We start from the raw sequence: 26,278 nt of genomic DNA on the forward strand, positions 1-26,278 counted from the left end.
CCGAACTTTGCCCTCTTCCCAAAGCCAACCCACGACCCCTGCTCGAACTCTGCCCTCTTCCCAAAGCCAACCCACGCCCCCTGCCCGAACTTCACCCTCTGCCCAAAGCCAACCCACGACCCCTACTCGACCACCCTCTGCCCAAAGCCAACCCACGACCCCTGCCCGAACTTTGCCCTCTTACCAAAGCCAACCCACGACCCCTGCTCGAACTCTGCCCTCTTCCCAAAGCCAACCCACGCCCCCTGCCCGACCTTCGCCCTCTGCACAAAGCCAACCCACGACCCCTGCCCGACCTTTGCCCTCTTCCCCAAGCCAACCCACAACCCCTGCCCGAAATCCGCCCTCTGCCGAAAGCCAACCCACGACCCCTACTCGACCACCCTCTGCCCAAAGCCAACCTACGACCCCTAACCTAACTTTGCCCTCTGCCCCAAGCCAACCCACGACCCCTGCCCGAACTCCACCCTCTGCCCAAAGCCAACCCACGACCCCTACTCGACCAACCTCTGCCCAAAGCCAACCCATAACCCCTACCCGAACTTCACCCTCTGCCCCAAGCCAACCCACAACCCCTGCCCGAACTTCGCCCTCTGCCCGAACTTCACCCTCTGCACAAAGCCAACCCACGACCCCTGCCCGAACTTTGCCCTCTGCACAAAGCCAACCCACCCCTGCCCAAACTTCGCCCTCTGCACAAAACCAACCCACGACCCCTGCCCAACCTTCGCCCTCTGCCCAAAACCAACCCACGACCCCTGCCCAAACTTTGCCCTCTGCCCAAAGCCAACATATTACCCCCGTCCGAACTTCACCCTCTGCCCAAACTCAATACTTTATCCCTGCCCGATCTTCGCCTTCTGCCCTAGTTCAATCCTCGACCCCTGTCCAACCTTCACCCTCTGCCCAAAGCCAACCTGCAAACCCTTCACAGCCTTCACCCTCTGGCAAAATCCAACCCTTGACCTCTCCACGACCTGCAACGCCTGCCCGAGCCAAGTCAGTGACCCCGACCAGGTCACGACCCCTGACCTCCCCCCACCCCCACCCCTCCAAGCTGAAGCTGGCCCAGTTCCTGATCCAATCCCACCGACTGACACTGCGGCTGACGCCACGGCCCCTGACCTCGCCCCTGCCCATCTCCCCCCTCGCCCTCCCACCCTCTGCCCCTCGCACTCACCCCTCACAGACCCAGTCATCACCTTCTCCTCCACAATACTCTCACACTCACCCCTCACACAGACACCAATCCACGGCACACACTTTGCATATTCACCCCTTGCATGCTCACCCATCTCATCCGCAACCCTTGCACACTCACCCATCTCCTGCACAACCCTCGCACACTCACCCATCACATCCGCAACCCTCGCACACTCACCCATCGCATCCGCAACCCTCGCACACTCACCCATCTCCTGCACAACCCTTGCATGCTCACCCATCACATCCGCAACCCTCGCACACTCACCCATCACATCCGCAACCCTCGCACACTCACCCATCTCCTCCACAACCCTCGCACACTTACCCACCACCTCAATAAATTTTGCACACTCACCCATCTCCTCCACAACCCTCGCACACTCACCCATCTCCTCCACAACCCTCGCACACTTACCCACCACCTCAACAAATGTTGCACACTCACCCATCTCCTCCACAACCCTCGCACACTCACCCATCTCCTCATCAACCCTCGCACACTTACCCACCACCTCAACAAACCTTGCACACTCACCCATCTCCTCCACAACCCTCGCACACTCACCCATCTGCTCCACAACCCTTGCACGCTCACCCAATTGCTCCACAACTCTCGCACACTCACCCACCTCCTCAACAACCCTTGCACGCTCACCCACCTCTGTCTCCTCCACAACCCTCGCACACTCACCCATCTGCTCCACAACCCTTGCACGCTCACCCACCTCTGTCTCCTCCACAACCCTCGCACACTCACCCATCTGCTCCACAACCCTCGCACGCTCACCCAATTGCTCCACAACCCTTGCACACTCACCCACCTCTGTCTCCTCCACAACCCTCGCACACTCACCCATCTGCTCCACAACCCTTGCACGCTCACCCACCTCCTCAACAACCCTTGCACGCTCACCCAGCACATCCACAAGCCTCGCACACTCACCCACCTCCTCAACAACCCTTGCACGCTCTCCCATCTCTGTCTCCTCCACAACCCTCGCACACTCACCCATCTCCTCAACAACCTTCGCACGCTCACCCACCTCTGTCTCCTCCACAACCCTCGCACACTCACCCATCTGCTCCACAACCCTCGCACGCTCACCCAATTGCTCCACAACCCTCGCACACTCATCCACCTCCTCCACAAGCCTCACACACTCAACCTGCTCCTTCCCCCCTGCCCTCCACCGTCACTCAGTCCCCTCCCGCTGCACCTAAACCCGAACACGCACGCCCCTCTCCCTCGCACACCCACCCGTCCGTCGCACGCCCCCACCCGGCGCACGCTCACCCGTCAACACCAGAGCCGGAGCACAATCACACCTCCCCATCGCCTCCCCGTCCTTTGCACACTCACCAGCCAGCGCCACACCCTCATCCCTCACGCCCTCCTTCCTCCGTGCCATAGCCCTCACGCCCTCGCCCCTCCCTCACTCCACTCCCCTGACAAGCACCGGCCGAAATGCCCTCCCCCGGCTCTCCCCAAACCCGATCCGATGCCTCTGTCGCGGTTCCAGTCCGCGACACTTACCCCGGCACTCCCGAGCGGGGACACCATCCCTCTCCCCCCAAAACAGGGACCGAGGGGTCCCTCTCTCCCCTCCCCCCACTGCCAGCCTCCACGTCTCTTCCCACCCCCAACAGGACACCGTCGCGACCCTCGACGTGATCTCAGAGAATCGGGTCCTCAACGAAGGTTGGTTGACTTTTTCTGTGACTCTCCCCGTGGGGAACTGGGCAGTGGGTGTGTCAGAGTGTGTGTTTCTGTGATTTTGTGTATACGTGCAAAGTAAATTTATAATCGCAGTACGTATTTGTCACCATATACAACCCTGAGATGCGTCTTCTTGCGGGCATACTCAACAAATCCATAATAGGATCAAAACCATCACACAATCAATTAAAGACTGCACCCACTCAGGCGTTCAACAGGACTGCAAAAGACAACAAACTGTGCAAACACAAAGAAAATAGTATCAATTGTTTGCGGACAATGAAGTATAAAGTAAAGTAAAATAATCAATAAATAAGCAATAAATATTAGGAACATGAGATGAAAAGTCCTTGAAAGTGAGTCCATAGGTTGTGGGAACATTTCAGTGATGGGGAGAGTGAAGTTATCCCCTCTGGTTCAAGAGCCTAATGGTTGAGGGGTGATAATTGTTAATGAACCCAGTCGTGTGGGTCCTGAGGCTCCTGTACCTCCTTCCTGATGGTTGAGGGGTGATAACTGTCCCTGAACCTGGTGGTGTGGGTCCTGAGGCTCCTGTACCTCCTTCCTGATGGTTGAGGGGTAATAACTGTTCCTGAACCTGGTGGTGTGGGTCCTGAGGCTCCTGTACCTCCTTCCTGATGGTTGAGGGGTGATAACTGTCCCTGAACCTGGTGGTGTGGGTCCTGAGGCTCCTGTACCTCCTTCCTGATGGTTGAGGGGTGATAACTGTCCCTGAACCTGGTGGTGTGGGTCCTGAGGCTCCTGTACCTCCTTCCTGATGGTTGAGGGGTGATAACTGTCCCTGAACCTGGTGGTGTGAGTCCTGAGGCTCTTGTACCTCCTCCCTGATGGTTGAGGGGTGATAACTGTCCCTGAACCTGGTGGTGTGGGTCCTGAGGCTCCTGTACCTCCTTCCTGATGGTTGAGGGGTAATAACTGTCCCTGAACCTGGTGCTGTGGGTCCTGAGGCTCCTGTACCTCCTTCCTGATGGTTGGGGGGTGATAACTGTCCCTGAACCTGGTGCTGTGGGTCCTGAGGTTCCTGTACCTCCTTCCTGATGGTTGAAGGGTAATAACTGTCCCTGAACCTGGTGGTGTGGGTCCTGAGGCTCCTGTACCTTCTTCCTGATGGTGGAGGGGTGATATCTGTTCCTGAACCTAGTGCTGTGGGTCCTGAGGCTCCTGTACCTCCTTCCTGATGGTTGAGGGGTGATAACTGTCCCTGAACCTGGTGCTGTGGGTCCTGAGGTTCCTGTACCTCCTTCCTGATGGTTGAAGGGTAATAACTGTCCCTGAACCTGGTGGTGTGGGTCCTGAGGCTCCTGTACCTCCTTCCTGATGGTGGAGGGGTGATATCTGTTCCTGAACCTAGTGCTGTGGGTCCTGAGGCTCCTGTACCTCCTTCCTGATGGTTGAAGGGTAATAACTGTCCCTGAACCTGGTGGTGTGGGTCCTGAGGCTCCTGTACCTCCTTCCTGATGGTTGAGGGGTAATAACTGTTCCTGAACCTGGTGGTGTGGGTCCTGGGGCTCCTGTACCTCCTTCCTGATGGTTGAGGGGTGATAACTGTCCCTGAACCTGGTGGTGTGGGTCCTGAGGCTCCTGTACCTCCTTCCTGATGGTTGAGGGGTGATAACTGTCCCTGAACCTGGTGGTGTGAGTCCTGAGGCTCTTGTACCTCCTCCCTGATGGTTGAGGGGTGATAACTGTCCCTGAACCTGGTGGTGTGGGTCCTGAGGCTCCTGTACCTCCTTCCTGATGGTTGAGGGGTAATAACTGTCCCTGAACCTGGTGCTGTGGGTCCTGAGGCTCCTGTACCTCCTTCCTGATGGTTGGGGGGTGATAACTGTCCCTGAACCTGGTGCTGTGGGTCCTGAGGTTCCTGTACCTCCTTCCTGATGGTTGAAGGGTAATAATTGTCCCTGAACCTGGTGGTGTGGGTCCTGAGGCTCCTGTACCTCCTTCCTGATGGTGGAGGGGTGATATCTGTTCCTGAACCTAGTGCTGTGGGTCCTGAGGCTCCTGTACCTCCTTCCTGATGGTTGAGGGGTGATAACTGTCCCTGAACCTGGTGCTGTGGGTCCTGAGGTTCCTGTACCTCCTTCCTGATGGTTGAAGGGTAATAACTGTCCCTGAACCTGGTGGTGTGGGTCCTGAGGCTCCTGTACCTCCTTCCTGATGGTGGAGGGGTGATATCTGTTCCTGAACCTAGTGCTGTGGGTCCTGAGGCTCCTGTACCTCCTTCCTGATGGTTGAGGGGTGATAACTGTCCCTGAACCTGGTGCTGTGGGTCCTGAGGCTCCTGTACCTCCTTCCTGATGGTCGGGGGGTGATAACTGTCCCTGAACCTGGTGCTGTGGGTCCTGAGGTTCCTGTACCTCCTTCCTGATGGTTGAAGGGTAATAACTGTCCCTGAACCTGGTGGTGTGGGTCCTGAGGCTCCTGTACCTCCTTCCTGATGGTTGAGGGGTGATATCTGTTCCTGAACCTGGTGGTGTGGGTCCTGAGGCTCCTGTACCTCCTTCCTGATGGTTGAGGGGTGATAACTGTCCCTGAACCTGGTGGTGTGGGTCCTGAGGCTCCTGTACCTCCTTCCTGATGGTTGAGGGGTGATAACTGTCCCTGAACCTGGTGGTGTGGGTCCTGAGGCTCCTGTACCTCCTTCCTGATGGTCGAGGGGTAATAACTGTTCCTGAACCCGGTGGTGTGGGTCCTGAGGCTCCTGTACCTCCTTCCTGATGATTGAGGGGTGATAACTGTCCCTAATAGTAATAGTACGTACAACGGGACAGTCAGTATAACATAGAAATACAATTGTATCAGCGTGAGTAAATCAGTCTGATGGCCTGGTGGAAGAAGCTGTCCTGGAACCTGTTGGTCCTGGTTTTTATGCTGCGGTACCGTTTCCCGGACGGCAGCAGCTGGAACAGTTTGTGGTTGGAGTGACTTGGGTCCCCAATGATCCTTCGGGCCCTCTTTACACACCCGTCTCTGTAAATGTCCTGGATCGGTGGAAGTTCACATCTCCAGATGCGCTGGGCTGTCCGCACCACTCTCTGCAGAGCCCTGTGATTGACGGAGGTACGGTTCCATAAGACAAAGGAGCAGAAGTCGGCCATTCGCCCATCGAGTCCACTCCGCCATTTTATCATGAGCTGATCCATTCTCCCATTTAGTCCCACTCCCCCGCCTTCTCACCATAACCTTTGATGCCCTGGCTACTCAGATACCTATCAATCTCTGCCTTAACTTGGCCTCCACTGCTGCCCGTGGCAACAAATTCCATAGATTCACCACCCTCTGGCTAAAAAGATTTCTTCACATCTCTGTTCTGAAAGGGCGCCCTTCAATCCTTAAGTCATGCCCTCTCGGACTAGACTCCCCCATCATGGGAAACAACTTTGCCACATCCACTCTGTCCATGCCTTTCAACATTCGAAATGTTTCTACGAGGTCCCCCCTCATTCTTCTAAACTCCAAGGAATACAGTCCAAGAGCGGACAAACGTTCCTCATATGTTAACCCTCTCATTCCCGGAATCATTCTAGTGAATCTTCTCTGTACCCTCTCCAACGTCAGCACCTCCTTTCTTAAATAAGGAGACAGAAACTGCCCACAGTACTCCAAGTGAGGTCTCACCAGCGCCTTATAGAGCCTCAACATCACATCCCTGCTCCTATACTCTATTCCTCCGGAAATGAATGGCAACATTGCATTCGCCTTCTTCACCACCGACTCAACCTGGAGGGTAACCTCAAGGGTATCCGGTACGAGGACTCCCTTAAGTCCGCCCACCAGGCAGTGATGCAGCCAGTCAGGATGCTCTCAATTGTGCCCCCCTGTAGAAAGATCTTAGAATTTGGGGGGGGGATGGCCCACACCAAACTTCCTCGACCATCGGAGGTGAAAGAGGCGCTGTCATGCCGGTGTGTACAGACCACGTGAGGTCCTCGGTGATGTTTATGCCGAGGAATTTAACGCTGTTCACCCTCTCAAGCCCCAGATCCGTTGGTGTCAGTAGGGGCCAACCTGTCTCCAATCAGATCAGATTAGATTCAACCTTATTGTCATTGTGCCGAGTACAGATACAAAGCCAGGGAAATGCGCTTAACACCTGCCCAGAAATGGGAAGAATAGCGTTGTCTACAAAATAACTGCGGATAAAATAAGTGCTACAGCGCACAGATGTGAAAGTACTGAGACGGTACGACACGGATGCAATGCTGCTTCGCGCTGTGATGTGAGGTTCAGCAGGGTCACAGCCTTCCTCCTGTGACCCACGACCAGCTCCTTTGGTTCTGCTCGTGGACATCAGTGTAAAGCCAGTCGAGCAGGGGGCTAGGCACACAGTGCACGTGTGTGTAGTAACTAATCGGTTTTTATTCTCATACTGACCCTTCACCAACGTCGACTGCTTATTCCGATCGGTAGACGCCGCCCGGCCCGCCCAGCTCCTCCGACGTCCTGGGCTCCCAGCGTCCGCGGTGTCCCTTCCCTTTGCGCGGCCGAAAACTCTGAAACCGCTCGCTCCCCGCACAGAAACATAGTCATAGTCATAGATCCCGGGGGAAATTGGTTCTCATTACAGTTGCACCATAAATAATAAATAGTAATAGAACCATAATAGTTAAATAGTAATATGTAAGTTATGCCAGTAAATGATGAAGGAAGTCCAGGACCAGCCTATTGGCTCAGGGTGTCTGACCCTCCAAGGGAGGAGTTGTAAAGTTTGATGGCCACAGGCAGGAATGACTTCCTATGACGCTCTGTGCTGCATCTCGGTGGAATGAGTCTCTGGCTGAATGTACTCCTGTGCCCAGCCAGTACATTATGTAGTGGATGGGAGACATTGTCCAAGATGGCATGCAACTTAGACAGCATCCTCTTTTCAGACACCACCGTCAGAGAGTCCAGTTCCATCCCCACAACATCACTGGCCTTACGAATGAGTTTGTTGATTCTGTTGGTGTCTGATACCCTCAGCCTGCTGCCCCAGCACACAACAGCAAACATGATCGCACTGGCCACCACAGACTCATAGAACATCCTCAGCATCGTCCGGCAGATGTTAAAGGACCTCAGTCTCCTCAGGAAATAGAGACGGCTCTGACCCTTCTTGTAGACAGCCTCAGTGTTCTTTGATCAGTCCAGTTTATTGTCAATTCATATCCCCAGGTATTTGTAATCCTCCACCATGTCCACACTGACCCCCTGGATGGAAACAGGGGTCACCGGTACCTTAGCTCTCCTCAGGTCTACCACCAGCTCCTTAGTCATATCTGAACGGGAGTGGGAAGCAGAGTTGAACTGGGTGGCTACTGGGGGATCCTGTCTGTTGTGGCGGACGGAGCGGAGGTGCTCGACGAAGCGGTCCCCCAATCTACGTCGGGTCTCACCGATGTAGAGGAGGCCGCACCGGGAGCACCGGATGCAATAGATGACCCCAGCAGACTCCCAAGTGAAGAGTGGCCTCACCTGGAAGGACTGTTTGGGGCCCTGAACGGTGGCAAGAGAGGAGGTGTAGGGACAGGGGTTAGCACGGGCGTGTCAGCTCGGCGAGAGGCTACTTCACAAGACATGACTCGGCTTTTGGAAAACGTCACGCCCCCTCCATCGCGTTTCCCTCCTCCCTAGCTTCTCCCGAGTGTGACCCGGAAGCACCTTCAGAGCTCGCCTGCAGTTAGCTCCCGACAGGCGAGTGTCCGTCTGTGCGAGCCCTATTCGGTCAAGTCTTGGAGAGACACGCACACGACAGGCGCATCATCGGCTGAGAACCGGTGAATCTCTCCATGGGTGTCTTTAAGAGAGGAGTTATGGGCGGTTGGTTGGGCAAATTCCCAGGGGGATTCGAGTCGAGGTCAAAGGCAAGATTATTGTCAGAGACAGGAGCCTCAGGACTCACACCACCAGGTTCAGGGACGGTTATCACCCCTCAACCATCAGGAAGGAGGGACGGGAGCCCCAGGACCCACACCACCAGGTTCAGGGACAGTTATCACCCCTCAACCATCAGGAAGGAGGGACAGGAGCCTCAGGACCCACACCACCAGGTTCAGGAACAGTTATTACCCCTCAACCATCAGGAAGGAGGTACAGGAGCCTCAGGACCCACACCACCAGGTTCAGGGACAGTTATTACCCCTCGACCATCAGGAAGGAGGTACAGGAGCCCCAGGACCCACACCACCAGGTTCAGGGACAGTTATCACTCCTCGACCATCAGGAAGAAGGTACAGGAGCCCCAGGACCCACACCACCAGGTTCAGGGACAGTTATCACCCCTCGACCATCAGGAAGGAGGTACAGGAGCCTCAGGGCCCACACCACCAGGTTCAGGGACAGTTATCACCCCTCGACCATCAGGAAGGAGGTACAGGAGCCTCAGGACCCACACCACCAGGTTCAGGGACAGTTATCACCCCTCGACCATCAGGAAGGAGGTACAGGAGCCTCAGGACCCACACCACCAGGTTCAGGGACAGTTATCACCCCTCGACCATCAAGAAGGAGGTACAGGAGCCTCAGGACCCACACCACCAGGTTCAGGGACAGTTATCACCCCTCGACCATCAGGAAGGAGGTACAGGAGCCCCAGGACCCACACCACCAGGTTCAGGAACAGTTATTACCCCTCGACCATCAGGAAGGAGGTACAGGAGCCTCAGGACCCACACCACCAGGTTCAGGGACAGTTATTACCCCTCAACCATCAGGAAGGAGGTACAGGAGCCTCAGGACCCACACCACCAGGTTCAGGGACAGTTATCACCCCTCAACCATAAGGAAGGAGGTACAGGAGCCTCAGGACCCACACCACCAGGTTCAGGGACAGTTATCACCCCTCAACCATCAGGAAGGAGGTACAGGAGCCTCAGGACCCACACCACCAGGTTCAGGGACAGTTATCACCCCTCAACCATCAGGAAGGAGGTACAGGAGCCTCAGGACCCACACCACCAGGTTCAGGGACAGTTATCACCCCTCGACCATCAGGAAGGAGGTACAGGAGCCCCAGGACCCACACCACCAGGTTCAGGGACAGTTATCACCCCTCGACCATCAGGAAGGAGGTACAGGAGCCTCAGGACCCACACCACCAGGTTCAGGGACGGTTATTACCCCTCAACCATCAGGAAGGAGGTACAGGAGCCTCAGGACCCACACCACCAGGTTCAGGGACAGTTAATACCCCTCAACCATCAGGAAGGAGGTACAGGAGCCTCAGGACCCACACCACCAGGTTCAGGGACAGTTATCACCCCTCAACCATCAGGAAGGAGGTACAGGAGCCTCAGGACCCACACCACCAGGTTCAGGGACAGTTATCACCCCTCAACCATCAGGAAGGAGGTACAGGAGCCTCAGGACCCACACCACCAGGTTCAGGGACAGTTATCACCCCTCAACCATCAGGAAGGAGGTACAGGAGCCTCAGGACCCACACCACCAGGTTCAGGGACAGTTATCACCCCTCAACCATCAGGAAGGAGGTACAGGAGCCTGGGACGGGAACTGCACCAACCTTGAGCTCTGGGCACTGCAGAGAGGGTGGTACGGACAGCCCAGCGCATCTGTGGATGTGAACTTCCCTCCTCTGAGGCCACTTATAGCAGTAGGCACAGAAAGAAGGGCTGGAAGATCACTGGGGACACCAGTCACCCCGACGGTAAACTGCCCCAGCTGCTTCCGCCTGGCGACCGGTATCACAGCGTTAAAGCCCGGGCCGACAGGCTGTGGGACAGCTTCTTTCTACAAGCCTTTCAGACTTTTAAATTCACGTCTGTAATTACGACGGAGTCACCACGCCAAGATTTTTACTCCCTCGCGTTGTGGGGTGGGTGTAAGATTTAAATAAATCCTAAATCATCTCACATTCTCGATACTTATTGCTTATTTATTTATTTTTATTATCTCTTTGTTGTCTCCTGCACGCTGGCTGAACGCCCGAGTTGGCCGGTCTTTCATTGATCCTGTTATGGTTATTGTTACGGGGGAGGAAATGAATGGCAGACTATTACTTAGATCTGGAGAGAATTCAAAATGCAGAGTGCAAAGGGACTTGGGACTCCTTGTGCAGGATGCCCTAAAGGTTAACCTCCAGGCTGAGTCGGTGGAGAAGAAGGCGAATGCAATGTTGGCATTCATTTCTAGAGGTATAGAATATAAGAGCAGGGATGTGATGTTGAGGCTCTATAAGGCACTCGTGAGACCACACTTGGACTGTGTGCAGTTTTGGGCTCCTTATTCTAGAAAGGATATACTGACATTGGAGAGGGTTCAGAGAAGATTCACGAGAATGATTCCAGGAATGAGAGGGTTACCGTATGAGGAACGCCTGGCAGCTCTCGGGCTGTGTTCCCTGGAGTTCAGGAGAATGAGCGGGGGGATCTCATAGAAACATTACGAATGTTAAAAAGGCCTGAACAGACTAGACATGGCAAAGTTATTTCCCATGGTAGCGGAATCTAGGACGAGAGGGCACGACTTCAGGATTTTAGAACAGAGATGCGGAGAAATTACTTCAGGTAAATCCGTGGAATTTGTTGCCACGGGAGGCAGTGGAGGCCAAGTCATTGGGTGCATTTAAGGCAGAGATCGATAGGTTCTTGATTAGCCAGAGGATCAAAGGGTACGGGGAGAAGGCAGGGGAGTGGGGATAACTGGACGAATTGAATCAGCACAGGATTGAACAGCGGGGCAGACTCGATGGGCTGAATAGCCGACTTCTGGTCTGATAAGATAGTGAGGAGCGTCGGTAGAGTGGACAGGGAGTATCTGTTTCCCAGGGTTGAAATGTCTCGTACCAGGGGGCAGGCATCGAAGGTAAGGGGTAAATTTGTTACTCAGAGAGTGCCGGATGCCTGGAACGCGCGGCCTGGTCTGGTGGTGGGAGAGGCAAATACATTCGAGGCTCTTAAGGGACGTTTGGAGAGGCAGGTGGCTGTGAGGAAGATGGAGGGACATGGACGTGGTGCGGGGAGGGAGGGATCGGTGCTTGAGTGTTGTTCGTTTGATCTTCAGCTGGGACAGCACAGTGTCGTGGGCCGAGTGGCCTTCTCCTGTGCTAACCTGGATCTGGGTCTGTGCCTCTGTGTGTGTGAGAGAGAGAGAGAGAGAGACCTGAGGTGTCTGTGCCCCCCGTGCCCGACGGGAGCTGTGCGAAGACGACACGGCCGGCTGGCGGGGGTCTCTGACGCTGGGCCGTTGCCTCCTGCAGGCTCTCCCGGCGGCGGCGAGGGACAAGACCGGTCGGGGACACCTTCCGCGGAGGTCTGCAAGGGCGTCCGGTGATGGGCCGGGCCCCCCACTTGCTGCCCGCCCTCGCCGCGGTCCGGTGCGGACGCCGAGGAGGCCCCTCGCGTCCGGGACGAAGTTTGAAGCCGTCCCCCACCCCCCCCCCCGAATCTGCACGCTGGCACGGGGCGCCCTCCCCCTCAGCCCGGGATCGATAGCCAGCTACTTGTGCGGGGATGATGGCTGATTTAATTGGGAGTGCATTACAGATCTATCTGCTGGGATTGTATTAGCCGAGAGGCCCCCCGGGAGGACTGAGGGCAGAGTCTCCCAGAAGTGCCTTATCTCCAGCACCGTAATGACTGATGCCGGCCTCCTGCAGCCACTCCTCCCTCATCTCGGACCACTCTCCAGACGGTAATGCACTTGCAGGCTGGCACCGTCACCGCATCAGTCAGCTGCTGACTCTGTGCCTCGCACCGCCGGTTCGGAAAGTCCTGCCCGCCGTCTGCTCGACCCACAGCCACAGAGAGGTGAGCGGGCTGGCCGGCAGGGGACCCTGCTCCCCGTCACTGCCCAGGCAGGGAGGGAGGGGTAGGGAGACTGGGGAGGGAGGGACGGAGAGAGAGACTCAGGCAAAGAGAGAGAGACTGGGAAAGAGAGAGACTGGGGAGAGAGAGAGACTGGGGAGAGAGAGACTGGGGAGAGAGAGAGACTGGGGAGAGAGAGACTGTTGAGACAGAGACTGTTGAGAGAGAGACTGGGGGATAGAGAGACTGGGGAGAGAGACTGGGGGGAGAGAGACTGGGGGAGAGAGAGAGAGACTGGGGGTGAGAGAGAGAGACTGGGGGGAGAGAGAGACTGGGGGACAGAGAGACTAGGGAGAGAAAGACTGGGGGAGAGAGAGACTGGGGGGAGAGAGACTGGGGGGAGAGAGACTGGGGGACAGAGAGACTGGGGAGAGAGAGACTGGGGGGAGAGAGACTGGGGGACAGAGAGACTGGGGTGAGAGAGACTGGGGGACAGAGAGACTGGAGGAGAGAGACTGGGGAGAGAGAGACTGGGGGAGAGAGACTGGGGAGAGAGAGACTGGGGGGAGAGAGACTGGGGAGAGAGAGACTGGGGGGAGAGAGAGAGAGACTGGGGGTGAGAGAGAGAGACTGGGGGTGAGAGAGAGAGACTGGGGGACAGAGAGACTGAGGAGAGAAAGACTGGGGGAGAGAGAGATTGGGGGGAGAGAGACTGGGGACAGAGAGACTGGGGGAGAGAGACTGGGGAGAGAGAGACTGGGGAGAGAGACTGGGGGTGAGAGAGACTGGGGGACAGAGAGACTGGAGGAGAGAGACTGGGGTGAGAGAGACGGGGGAGAGAGAGACTGGGGGAGAGAGAGACTGGGGGAGAGAGAGACTAGGGAGAGAGACTGGGGGACAGAGAGACTGGGGGGAGAGAGAGACTGGGGAGAGAGAGAGAGACTGGGGAGAGAGAGAGAGACTGGGGGGGAGAGAGAGACTGGGGGGGAGAGAGAGACTGGGGAGAGAGAGACTGGGGGGAGAGAGACTGGGGGGAGAGAGAGAGACTGGGGAGAGAGAGAGACTGGGGGGAGAGAGAGAGACTGGGGAGAGAGAGAGAGACTGGGGGGGAGAGAGAGACTGGGGAGAGAGAGACTGGGGGGAGAGAGACTGGGGGGAGAGAGAGAGACTGGGGAGAGAGAGAGACTGGGGGGAGAGAGAGAGACTGGGGAGAGAGAGAGAGACTGGGGGAGAGAGAGAGACTGGGGGGGAGAGAGAGACTGGGGAGAGAGAGACTGGGGGAGAGAGAGACTGGGGGGAGAGAGACTGGGGAGAGAGAGACTGGGGGGAGAGAGACTGGGGAGAGAGAGACTGGGGGAGAGAGAGACTTGGGGGACAGAGAGGCTGGGGGGAGAGAGAGAGACTGGGGGGAGAGAGACTGGGGAGAAAGAGACTGGGGAGAGAGAGGACTGGGGGGAGAGAGACTGGGGGAGAGAGAGACTGGGGGGAGAGAGACTGGGGAGAGAGAGACTGGGGGGGAGAGAGAGACTGGGGAGAGAGAGAGACTGGGGGGAGAGAGACTGGGGAGAGAGAGACTGGGGAGAGAGAGAGACTGGGGAGAGAGAGAGACTGGGGGGAGAGAGAGACTGGGGAGAGAGAGACTGGGGGAGAGAGAGACTGGGGAGAGAGAGAGACTGGGGAGAGAGAGAGACTGGGGAGAGAGAGACTGGGGGAGAGAGACTGGGGAGAGAGAGAGACTGGGGTGAGAGAGACTGGGGAGAGAGAGACTGGGGGGAGAGAGACTGGGGAGAGAGAGAGACTGGGGGTGAGAGAGACTGGGGAGAGAGAGAGACTGGGGTGAGAGAGACTGGGGGGAGAGAGACTGGGGAGAGAGAGAGACTGGGGGTGAGAGAGACTGGGGAGAGAGAGAGACTGGGGAGAGAGAGAGACTGGGGAGGAGAGAGACTGGGGAGAGAGACTGGGGGACAGAGAGACTGGGGGGAGAGAGACTGGGGGGAGAGAGAGACTGGGGGGAGAGAGACTGGGGAGAGAGAGACTGGGGGTGAGAGAGACTGGGGGAGAGAGAGACTTGGGAGAGAGAGAGACTGGGGAGAGAGAGAGACTGGGGGGAGAGAGACTGGGGAGAGAGAGAGACTGGGGAGAGAGAGAGACTGGGGGGAGAGAGACTGGGGAGAGAGAGAGACTGGGGGGAGAGAGACTGGGGAGAGAGAGAGACTGGGGGGAGAGAGACTGGGGAGAGAGAGACTGGGGGTGAGAGAGACTAGGGGAGAGAGACTGGGGGAGAGAGAGACTGGGGAGAGAGACTGGGGGGAGAGAGAGACTGGGGGGGAGAGAGACTGGGGAGAGAGAGACTGGGGAGAGAGACTGGGGGTGAGAGAGACTGGGGAGAGAGAGAGACTGGGGGGAGAGAGAGACTGGGGAGAGAGAGAGACTGGGGGGAGAGAGAGACTGGTGAGAGAGACTGGGGGTGAGAGAGACTGGGGAGAGAGAGAGACTGGGGGGAGAGAGAGACTGGTGAGAGAGACTGGGGGTGAGAGAGACTGGGGAGAGAGAGAGACTGGGGGGAGAGAGACTGGGGAGAGAGAGACTGGGGGTGAGAGAGAGAGACTGGGGGGAGAGAGACTGGGGAGAGAGAGAGACTGGGGGTGAGAGAGACTGGGGAGAGAGAGACTGGGGGTGAGAGAGACTGGGGAGAGAGAGAGACTGGGGAGAGAGAGAGACTGGGGAGAGAGACTGGGGGAGAGAGACTGGGGGGAGAGAGAGACTGGGGGGAGAGAGACTGGGGAGAGAGAGACTGGGGGGAGAGAGACTGGGGGGAGAGAGACTGGGGAGAGAGAGAGACTGGGGGTGAGAGAGACTGGGGAGAGAGAGACTGGGGGTGAGAGAGAGAGACTGGGGGGAGAGAGACTGGGGAGAGAGAGAGACTGGGGAGAGAGACTGGGGGTGAGAGAGACTGGGGAGAGAGAGACTGGGGGTGAGAGAGACTGGGGAGAGAGAGAGACTGGGGAGAGAGAGAGACTGGGGAGAGAGAGACTGGGGGAGAGAGACTGGGGGGAGAGAGAGACTGGGGGGAGAGAGACTGGGGGAGAGAGAGACTGGGGAGAGAGAGACTGGGGGAGAGAGAGACTGGGGGTGAGAGAGACTGGGGAGAGAGAGAGACTGGGGAGAGAGAGAGACTGGGGAGAGAGAGAGACTGGGGAGAGAGACTGGGGGAGAGAGACTGGGGGGAGAGAGAGACTGGGGGGAGAGAGACTGGGGAGAGAGAGACTGGAGAGAGAGACTGGGGGGAGAGAGACTGGGGAGAGAGAGAGACTGGGGGTGAGAGAGACTGGGGAGAGAGAGACTGGGGGTGAGAGAGAGAGACTGGGGGGAGAGAGACTGGGGAGAGAGAGAGACTGGGGAGAGAGACTGGGGGTGAGAGAGACTGGGGAGAGAGAGACTGGGGGTGAGAGAGACTGGGGAGAGAGAGAGACTGGGGAGAGAGAGAGACTGGGGAGAGAGACTGGGGGAGAGAGACTGGGGGGAGAGAGAGACTGGGGGGAGAGAGACTGGGGGAGAGAGAGACTGGGGAGAGAGAGACTGGGGGGAGAGAGACTGGGGGAGAGAGAGACTGGGGGTGAGAGAGACTGGGGAGAGAGAGAGACTGGGGAGAGAGACTGGGGGAGAGAGACTGGGGGGAGAGAGAGACTGGGGGGAGAGAGACTGGGGGGAGAGAGAGACTGGGGGGAGAGAGACTGGGGAGAGAGAGACTGGGGGTGAGAGAGACTGGGGGAGAGAGAGACTTGGGAGAGAGAGAGACTGGGGAGAGAGAGAGACTGGGGGGAGAGAGACTGGGGAGAGAGAGAGACTGGGGAGAGAGAGAGACTGGGGGGAGAGAGACTGGGGAGAGAGAGAGACTGGGGGGAGAGAGACTGGGGAGAGAGAGAGACTGGGGGGAGAGAGACTGGGGAGAGAGAGACTGGGGGTGAGAGAGACTAGGGGAGAGAGACTGGGGGAGAGAGAGACTGGGGAGAGAGACTGGGGGGAGAGAGAGACTGGGGGGGAGAGAGACTGGGGAGAGAGAGACTGGGGAGAGAGACTGGGGGTGAGAGAGACTGGGGAGAGAGAGAGACTGGGGGGAGAGAGAGACTGGGGAGAGAGAGAGACTGGGGGGAGAGAGAGACTGGTGAGAGAGACTGGGGGTGAGAGAGACTGGGGAGAGAGAGAGACTGGGGGGAGAGAGAGACTGGTGAGAGAGACTGGGGGTGAGAGAGACTGGGGAGAGAGAGAGACTGGGGGGAGAGAGACTGGGGAGAGAGAGACTGGGGGTGAGAGAGAGAGACTGGGGGGAGAGAGACTGGGGAGAGAGAGAGACTGGGGGTGAGAGAGACTGGGGAGAGAGAGACTGGGGGTGAGAGAGACTGGGGAGAGAGAGAGACTGGGGAGAGAGAGAGACTGGGGAGAGAGACTGGGGGAGAGAGACTGGGGGGAGAGAGAGACTGGGGGGAGAGAGACTGGGGAGAGAGAGACTGGGGGGAGAGAGACTGGGGGGAGAGAGACTGGGGAGAGAGAGAGACTGGGGGTGAGAGAGACTGGGGAGAGAGAGACTGGGGGTGAGAGAGAGAGACTGGGGGGAGAGAGACTGGGGAGAGAGAGAGACTGGGGAGAGAGACTGGGGGTGAGAGAGACTGGGGAGAGAGAGACTGGGGGTGAGAGAGACTGGGGAGAGAGAGAGACTGGGGAGAGAGAGAGACTGGGGAGAGAGACTGGGGGAGAGAGACTGGGGGGAGAGAGAGACTGGGGGGAGAGAGACTGGGGGAGAGAGAGACTGGGGAGAGAGAGACTGGGGGAGAGAGACTGGGGAGAGAGAGAGACTGGGGAGAGAGACTGGGGGAGAGAGACTGGGGGGAGAGAGAGACTGGGGGGAGAGAGACTGGGGGGAGAGAGAGACTGGGGGGAGAGAGACTGGGGAGAGAGAGACTGGGGGTGAGAGAGACTGGGGGAGAGAGAGACTTGGGAGAGAGAGAGACTGGGGAGAGAGAGAGACTGGGGGGAGAGAGACTGGGGAGAGAGAGAGACTGGGGGGAGAGAGAGACTGGGGAGAGAGAGAGACTGGGGGGAGAGAGACTGGGGGAGAGAGACTGGGGAGAGAGAGAGACTGGGGGGAGAGAGACTGGGGAGAGAGAGACTGGGGGTGAGAGAGACTGGGGGGAGAGAGACTGGGGGAGAGAGAGACTGGGGAGAGAGACTGGGGGGAGAGAGAGACTGGGGGGAGAGAGACTGGGGGAGAGAGAGACTGGGGAGAGAGACTGGGGGTGAGAGAGAGACTGGGGAGAGAGAGAGACTGGGGGAGAGAGAGACTGGTGAGAGAGAGAGACTGGGGGGAGAGAGAGACTGGTGAGAGAGACTGGGGGGAGAGAGACTGGGGGGAGAGAGACTGGGGGGAGAGAGAGACTGGGGAGAGAGAGAGACTGGGGGGAGAGAGAGACTGGGGAGAGAGAGAGACTGGGGGGAGAGAGAGACTGGTGAGAGAGACTGGGGGTGAGAGAGACTGGGGAGAGAGAGAGACTGGGGGGAGAGAGAGACTGGGGGGAGAGAGAGACTGGGGAGAGAGAGAGACTGGGGGAGAGAGAGACTGGTGAGAGAGAGAGACTGGGGGGAGAGAGACTGGGGAGAGAGAGAGACTGGGGAGAGAGACTGGGGGTGAGAGAGACTGGGGAGAGAGAGACTGGGGGTGAGAGAGACTGGGGAGAGAGAGAGACTGGGGAGAGAGAGAGACTGGGGAGAGAGACTGGGGGAGAGAGACTGGGGGGAGAGAGAGACTGGGGGGAGAGAGACTGGGGGAGAGAGAGACTGGGGAGAGAGAGACTGGGGGAGAGAGACTGGGGGAGAGAGAGACTGGGGGTGAGAGAGACTGGGGAGAGAGAGAGACTGGGGAGAGAGACTGGGGGAGAGAGACTGGGGGGAGAGAGAGACTGGGGGGAGAGAGACTGGGGGGAGAGAGAGACTGGGGGGAGAGAGACTGGGGAGAGAGAGACTGGGGGTGAGAGAGACTGGGGGAGAGAGAGACTTGGGAGAGAGAGAGACTGGGGAGAGAGAGAGACTGGGGGGAGAGAGACTGGGGAGAGAGAGAGACTGGGGAGAGAGAGAGACTGGGGGGAGAGAGAGACTGGGGAGAGAGAGAGACTGGGGGGAGAGAGACTGGGGGGAGAGAGACTGGGGAGAGAGAGAGACTGGGGGGAGAGAGACTGGGGAGAGAGAGACTGGGGGTGAGAGAGACTGGGGGGAGAGAGACTGGGGGAGAGAGAGACTGGGGAGAGAGACTGGGGGGAGAGAGAGACTGGGGGGAGAGAGACTGGGGAGAGAGAGACTGGGGAGAGAGACTGGGGGTGAGAGAGACTGGGGAGAGAGAGAGACTGGGGGGAGAGAGAGACTGGGGAGAGAGAGAGACTGGGGGAGAGAGAGACTGGTGAGAGAGAGAGACTGGGGGGAGAGAGAGACTGGTGAGAGAGACTGGGGGGGAGAGAGACTGGGGGGAGAGAGACTGGGGGGAGAGAGAGACTGGGGAGAGAGAGAGACTGGGGGGAGAGAGAGACTGGGGAGAGAGAGAGACTGGGGGGAGAGAGAGACTGGTGAGAGAGACTGGGGGTGAGAGAGACTGGGGAGAGAGAGAGACTGGGGGGAGAGAGAGACTGGGGGGAGAGAGAGACTGGTGAGAGAGACTGGGGGTGAGAGAGACTGGGGAGAGAGAGAGACTGGGGGGAGAGAGAGACTGGTGAGAACTACTGGGGGTGAGAGAGACTGGGGAGAGAGAGAGACTGGGGGGAGAGAGACTGGGGAGAGAGACTGGGGGTGAGAGAGACTGGGGGGAGTGAGACTGGGGGGAGTGAGACTGGGAGAGAGAGAGACTGGGAGAGAGAGAGACTGGGGAGAGAGAGACTGGGGAGAGAGACTGGGGGTGAGAGACTGGGGAGAGAGACTGGGGGGAGTGAGACTGGGAGAGAGAGAGACTGGGGAGAGAGAGACGGGGGGAGAGAGACTGGGGGGAGAGAGAGACTGGGGGGAGAGAGACTGGGGAGAGAGAGAGACTGGGGGGGAGAGAGACTGGGGAAAAGAGTGAGACTGGGAGAGAGAGAGACTGGGGGGAGAGAGAGACTGGGGGGAGAGAGACTGGGGAGAGAGAGACTGGGGGTGAGAGAGAGACTGGGGAGAGAGAGACTGGGGGGAGAGAGAGACTGGGGGGAGAGAGACTGGGGGAGAGAGACTGGGGGAGAGAGACTGGGGGGAGAGAGACTGGGGTGAGAGAGACTGGGGGTGAGAGAGACTGGGGAGAGAGAGACTGGGGGAGAGAGACTGGGGACAGAGAGACTGGGGGAGAGAGAGACTGGGGAGAGAGACTGGGGGAGAGAGAGAGACTGGGGAGAGAGACTGGGGGAGAGAGACTGGGGGAGAGAGACTGGGGACAGAGAGACTGGGGGAGAGAGACTGGGGAGAGAGACTGGGGGAGAGAGAGAGACTGGGGGAGAGAGACTGGGGGAGAGAGACTGGGGACAGAGAGACTGGGGGAGAGAGACTGGGGAGAGAGACTGGGGAGAGAGAGAGACTGGGGAGAGAGACTGGGGGAGAGAGACTGGGGACAGAGAGACTGGGGGAGAGAGACTGGGAGAGAGAGAGACTGGGGGGAGAGAGAGACTGGGGGGAGAGAGACTGGGGAGAGATAGACTGGGGGTGAGAGAGAGACTGGGGAGAGAGAGACTGGGGGGAGAGAGAGACTGGGGGGAGAGAGACTGGGGAGAGAGAGAGACTGGGGGGAGAGAGACTGGGGTGAGAGAGACTGGGGGTGAGAGAGACTGGGGAGAGAGAGACTGGGGGAGAGAGACTGGGGGAGAGAGACTGGGGACAGAGAGACTGGGGGAGAGAGAGACTGGGGAGAGACACTGGGGGAGAGAGAGAGACTGGGGAGAGAGACTGGGGGAGAGAGACTGGGGGAGAGAGACTGGGGACAGAGAGACTGGGGGAGAGAGACTGGGGAGAGAGACTGGGGGAGAGAGAGAGACTGGGGAGAGAGACTGGGGGAGAGAGACTGGGGGAGAGAGACTGGGGACAGAGAGACTGGGGGGAGAGAGACTGGGGACAGAGAGACTGGGGGAGAGAGAGACTGGGGAGAGAGACTGGGGGAGAGAGAGAGACTGGGGAGAGAGACTGGGGGAGAGAGACTGGGGGAGAGAGACTGGGGACAGAGAGACTGGGGGGAGAGAGACTGGGGAGAGAGAGAGACTGGGGACAGAGAGACTGGGGGGAGAGAGACTGGGGAGAGAGAGAGACTGGGGACAGAGAGACTGGGGGAGAGAGACTGGGGAGAGAGACTGGGGAGAGAGAGAGACTGGGGAGAGAGACTGGGGAGAGAGAGACTGGGGAGAGAGACTGGGGAGAGAGAGACTGGGGAGAGAGACTGGGGACAGAGAGACTGGGGGGAGAGAGACTGGGGAGAGAGAGACTGGGGAGAGAGACTGGGGACAGAGAGACTGGGGAGAGAGAGAGACTGGGGAGAGAGACTGGGGACAGAGAGACTGGGGAGAGAGACTGGGGAGAGAGAGACTGGGGGGAGAGAGACTGGGGAGAGAGAGACTGGGGAGAGAGACTGGGGACAGAGAGACTGGGGGAGAGAGAGACTGGGGACAGAGAGACTGGGGAGAGAGAGACTGGGGAGAGAGACTGGGGACAGAGAGACTGGGGAGAGAGACTGGGGAGAGAGAGACTGGGGGGAGAGAGACTGGGGAGAGAGAGACTGGGGAGAGAGACTGGGGACAGAGAGACTGGGGAGAGAGACTGGGGAGAGAGAGACTGGGGAGAGAGACTGGGGACAGAGAGACTGGGGGGAGAGAGACTGGGGAGAGAGAGAGACTGGGGGGAGAGAGACTGGGGGGAGAGAGAGACTGGGAGAGAGAGAGACTGGGGGGAGAGAGACTGGGGACAGAGAGACTGGGGAGAGAGAGAGACTGGGGGTGAGAGAGACTGGGGGGAGAGAGAGAGACTGGGGGAGTGAGAGACTGGGGAGAGAGAGAGAGACTGGGGAGAGAGAGAGACTGGGGAGAGAGACTGGGGTGAGAGACTGGGGGAGAGAGACTGGGGAGAGAGAGAGATGGGGTTGAGGGAGAGAGAGGAACTGGGAGAGTGAGATTAACTGGAAAGAGAGAGAGTCTGGGGCAGAGAGAGGGGGGGGTAGAGAATGGGACAGGGAGACAGGTGGTGGGTGGGAGTTTATGAGGGAGAGAGTGAGAGAGCCTGGGGCAGAGAGACTGGAGTGAGAGGGACTGAGGTTGCGGGCTTTGGAGACAGAGGTCGGAGAGACGATCACGGTTCGCATCCCATGAAGGGCCTCCCTCCTTTGCTGTTGTACCTCTCCCCTTGCCCCCTCTTCCCCTTCCCTCTGTCTCTCCCCCCCAACTTTCCCCTCCTCTCTGTCGCCGCCCGCCCCTCCCCGCACCGACCTGCTGGTTCTGGGAAGAGCCGTCTGATTTCCCCGTGAACGGGAGGGGAGGGGGGGCCTGGTTAATCGTTACGCCTGCGTCTGGTCCGCGGGCAGCCAGTCAGGGGTCTGTGTCCCGACCCCTCGACGCCCGGCCTCCCTCCATCCCCCTCTCTCTCTCTGGGCACGCGGGGTAACACTCCCCTCCGGACGTGGGTATCACCCTCCCACTCTCTTCTCCACCCCCTCCCTCTCTCTCTCTCTCCCTCCAGGCGCGTGCTGTCCCTCGCTGGGCACCGGGTCGGCTGCTGCCATGGGCTTCCTGGAGAGTTTCTTCACCTACGAGACCCCCAAGTCGATGGTGGTGAAGAGCTGGACAGTGGGCGTCCTGAATCGCCTGATGCAGCTGCTGATCATCGTCTACTTCCTGGGGTGAGGGCCGAGGCGGAGGGAGCGAGGGGAAGGAGGAGGGGGAGGGAGGGAGACAGTCCCTGACTCTGACCCTCCCACCCTTTCTTTGCCCACAGCTGGGTATTCCTGCACGAGAAGGCTTACCAGACCAAGGAGACCAACATCGAGTCCTCGGTCATTACCAAGGTGAAAGGATTTGGGAGGGCACATTTCAAAAACGGTTCCGTCCGTGTCCTCGATGTGGCCGACTACATCATCCCCCCACAGGTACAGGCACGTCCTTGTGAACGGTGGGGAGGGACAGGGGGGCCTCGGCGTACGAGGGTAGGGCACGCGCACCGTGAACGGTGGGGAGTGTCGAGGGCCGGGGTACCTCGGCGTACGAGGGTCGGACACGCACCATGAATGGTGGGGAGTGTCGAGGGGCGGGGGGACCTTGGCGTACGAGGGTCGGACACGCACCGTGAATGGTGGGGAGTGTCGAGGGGCGGGGGGACCTCGGCATACGAGGGTCGGACACGCACCGTGAATGGTGGGGAGTGTCGAGGGACGGGGGGACCTCGGTGTACGATGGTAGGACACACACCGTGAACGGTGGGGAGTGTCGAGGGACAGGGGGACCTCGGCGTACGAGGGTAGACACGCACCGTGAATGGTGGGGAGTGTCGAGGGACAGGGGGACCTCGGCGTACGAGGGTAGGACACACACCGTGAACGGTGGGGAGTGTCGAGGGACAGGGGGACCTCGGCGTACGAGGGTAGGACACACACCGTGAACGGTGGGGAGTGTCGAGGGACAGGGGGACCTCGGCGTACGAGGGTAGACACGCACTGTGAATGGTGGGGAGTGTCAAGGGACAGGGGGACCTCAGGGTACGAGGGTAGGACACTGAATGGTGCGGAGTGTCGAGGGACAGGGAGACCTGGGCGTAAGAGGGTGGGACACGCACCGTGAACGGTGGGGAGTGTCGAGGGATAGGGGGACCTGGGCGTAAGAGGGTGGGACACGCAGCATGAACGGTGGGGAGTGTCGAGGGACAGGGGGACCTGGGCGTAAGAGGGTGGGACACGCAGCGTGAATGGTGGGGAGTGTTGAGGGACAGGGGGACCTCGGCGTACGAGGGTGGAACGCGCACAGTGAATGGTGGGGAGTGTCGAGGGACGAGGGGACCTCGGCGTACGAGGGTGGGACATGCACAGTGAATGGTGGGGAGTGTCGAGGGACGAGGGGACCTCGGCGTACGAGGGTGGGACACGCAGCGTGAACGGTGGGGAGTGTCGAGGGACGGGGGGATCTCGGGGTACGAGGGTAGGACACTGAACGGTGGGGAGTGTGGAGGGACAGAGGAACTTCGGCGTACGAGGGTGGGACACTGAACGGTGGGGAGTGTCGAGGGACAGGGGGACCTCGGCGTACGAGGGTATGACACTGAACGGTGGGGAGTGTCGAGGGACAGGGGGACCTTGGGGTACGAGGGTGGGACATGCACCGTGAACGGTGGGGAGTGTCAAGGGACGGGGGGACCTCGGCGTACGAGGGTGGGACACTGAACGGTGGGGAGTGTCGAGGGACAGGGGGACCTCGGCGTACGAGGGTATGACACTGAACGGTGGGGAGTGTCGAGGGACAGAGGGACTTCGGCGTACGAGGGTGGGACACTGAACGGTAGGGAGTGTGGAGGGACAGGGGGACCTCGGCGTATGAGGGTAGGACACTGAACGGTGAGGAGTGTCGAGGGACAGGGGGATCTCGGGGTACGAGGGTAGGACACTGAACGGTGGGGAGTGTCGAGGGACAGAGGGACCTCGGGGTACGAGGGTAGGACACTGAACGGTGGGGAGTGTGGAGGGACAGGGGGATCTCGGCTTACGAGGGTAGGACACTGAACGGTGGGGAGTGTGGAGGGACAGGGGGATGTCGGGGTACGAGGGTAGGACACTGAACGGTGGGGAGTGTCGAGGGACGGGGGACCTCGGCGTACGAGGGTAGGACACTGAACGGTGGGGAGTGTGGAGGGACAGGGGGATCTCGGCGTACGAGGGTAGGACACTGAACGGTGGGGAGTGTCGAGGGACAGGGAGACCTCGGGGTACGAGGGTAGGACACTGAACGGTGGGGAGTGTGGAGGGACAGGCGTCCTCGGCGTACAAGGGTAGGACACTGAACGGTGGGGAGTGTGGAGGGACAGGGGGATCTCGGCGTACGAGGGTAGGACACTGAACGGTGGGGAGTGTGGAGGGACAGGCGTCCTCGGCGTACGAGGGTAGGACACTGAACGGTGGGGAGTGTCGAGGGACAGGGGGACCTCGGGGTACGAGGGTAGGACACGCACAGTGAATGGTGGGGAGTGTCGAGGGATGGGGGGATCTCGGCGTACGAGGGTAGGACACTGAACGGTGGGGAGTGTCGAGGGACGGGGGGACTCGGGGTACGATGGTAGGACACTGAACGGTGGGGAGTGTCGAGGGGCAGGGGGACCTCGGTGTACGGGGGTAGGACACTGAACGGTGGGGAGTGTCGAGGGACAGGGGGACCTCGGAGTACAAGGGTGGGACACTGAACGGTGGGGAGTGTTGAGGGACAGGGGGACCTCGGTGTACGAGGGTGGGACACACACACTGAACAGTGGGGAGTGTCGAGGGACAGGGGGACCTCGGGGTACGGCGGTAGGACACTGAACGGTGGGGAGTGTCGAGGGGCAGGGGGACCTCGGGGTACGAGGGTAGGACACTGAACGGTAGGGAGTGTGGAGGGATGGGGGGGCCTCGGGGTACGAGGGTAGGACACTGAACGGTGGGGAGTGTGGAGGGACAGGGGGACCTCGGGGTACGGGGGTAGGACACTGAACGGTGGGGAGTGTGGAGGGACAGGGGGACCTCGGGGTACGAGGGTAGGACATTGAACGGTGGGGAGTGTGGAGGGCAGGGGGATCTCGGGGTACGAGGGTAGGACACGCACAGTGAATGGTGGGGAATGTCGAGGGACAGGGGGACCTCGGGGTACGAAGGTAGGACACTGAACGGTGGGGAGTGTCGAGGGACAGGCGTCCTCGGCGTACGAGGGTGGGACACTGAACGGTGGGGAGTGTTGAGGGACAGGGGGACCTTGGCGTACGAGGGTAGGACACTGAACGGTGGGGAGTGTCGAGGGACAGGGGGACCTCGGGGTACGAGGGTAGGACACTGAACGGTGGGGAGTGTCGAGGGACAGGGGGACCTCGGGGTACGAGGGTAGGACACGCACCGTGAACGGTGGGGAGTGTCGAGGGACAGGGGGACCTGGGCGTACGAGGGTAGGACACTGAACGGTGGGGAGTGTGGAGGGACAGGCGTCCTCGGGGTACGAGTTGAAGTTGAAGTTTATTGTCATCTGACTGGACGTTCATACAGCCAAATGAACCATCGTTCCTCCGGGCCACAGCGGACCCTCAATAGACACATCTCACGCAGCACGTAAGACAGAATATTGCCAGAATGTGGCCCTCCGCCGTCCGGGGCTGGCTGTGGAAGTGACGTGATACAGCGGAGGTTTGAGGTCAGAGTTTTCCTTCCCCCAGACGAGCCGCCGAGCCCCCGTCCGCCCGGAGCCAGAGGTTTCAAGTCGCCAGTAAGCCGCCTTCGCCCCTTCTCCCGTCGGTAGAAACGGTTCCCCCCCGGTGCTCCGCAGCTGGGCCGCAGGCGGAGGCCGGGAGCTGGACTTGGTTGTCAGAGGCTGTTTGAGACGCAGGCCAC

At 59.3% G+C, this 26,278-nt stretch overlaps 1 protein-coding gene across 1 annotated transcript in view; it reads left to right on the top strand.

Annotated features, from left to right (window-relative positions):
* LOC134341519 (P2X purinoceptor 3-like) overlaps window positions 1-26,278 on the top strand; it is a 46,239-nt gene that overhangs the window by 3,044 nt on the left and 16,917 nt on the right. The window contains exons 3-4 of the mRNA XM_063039392.1: window positions 22,408-22,567; window positions 22,663-22,813. Of these exons, the coding sequence (XP_062895462.1) occupies window positions 22,408-22,567; window positions 22,663-22,813 (311 nt within the window). The remainder of the gene's footprint in view (window positions 1-22,407; window positions 22,568-22,662; window positions 22,814-26,278) is intronic.

Source organism: Mobula hypostoma, unplaced genomic scaffold (assembly GCF_963921235.1).
Source record: "Mobula hypostoma unplaced genomic scaffold, sMobHyp1.1 scaffold_83, whole genome shotgun sequence".
Lineage (NCBI taxonomy): Eukaryota > Metazoa > Chordata > Chondrichthyes > Myliobatiformes > Myliobatidae > Mobula > Mobula hypostoma.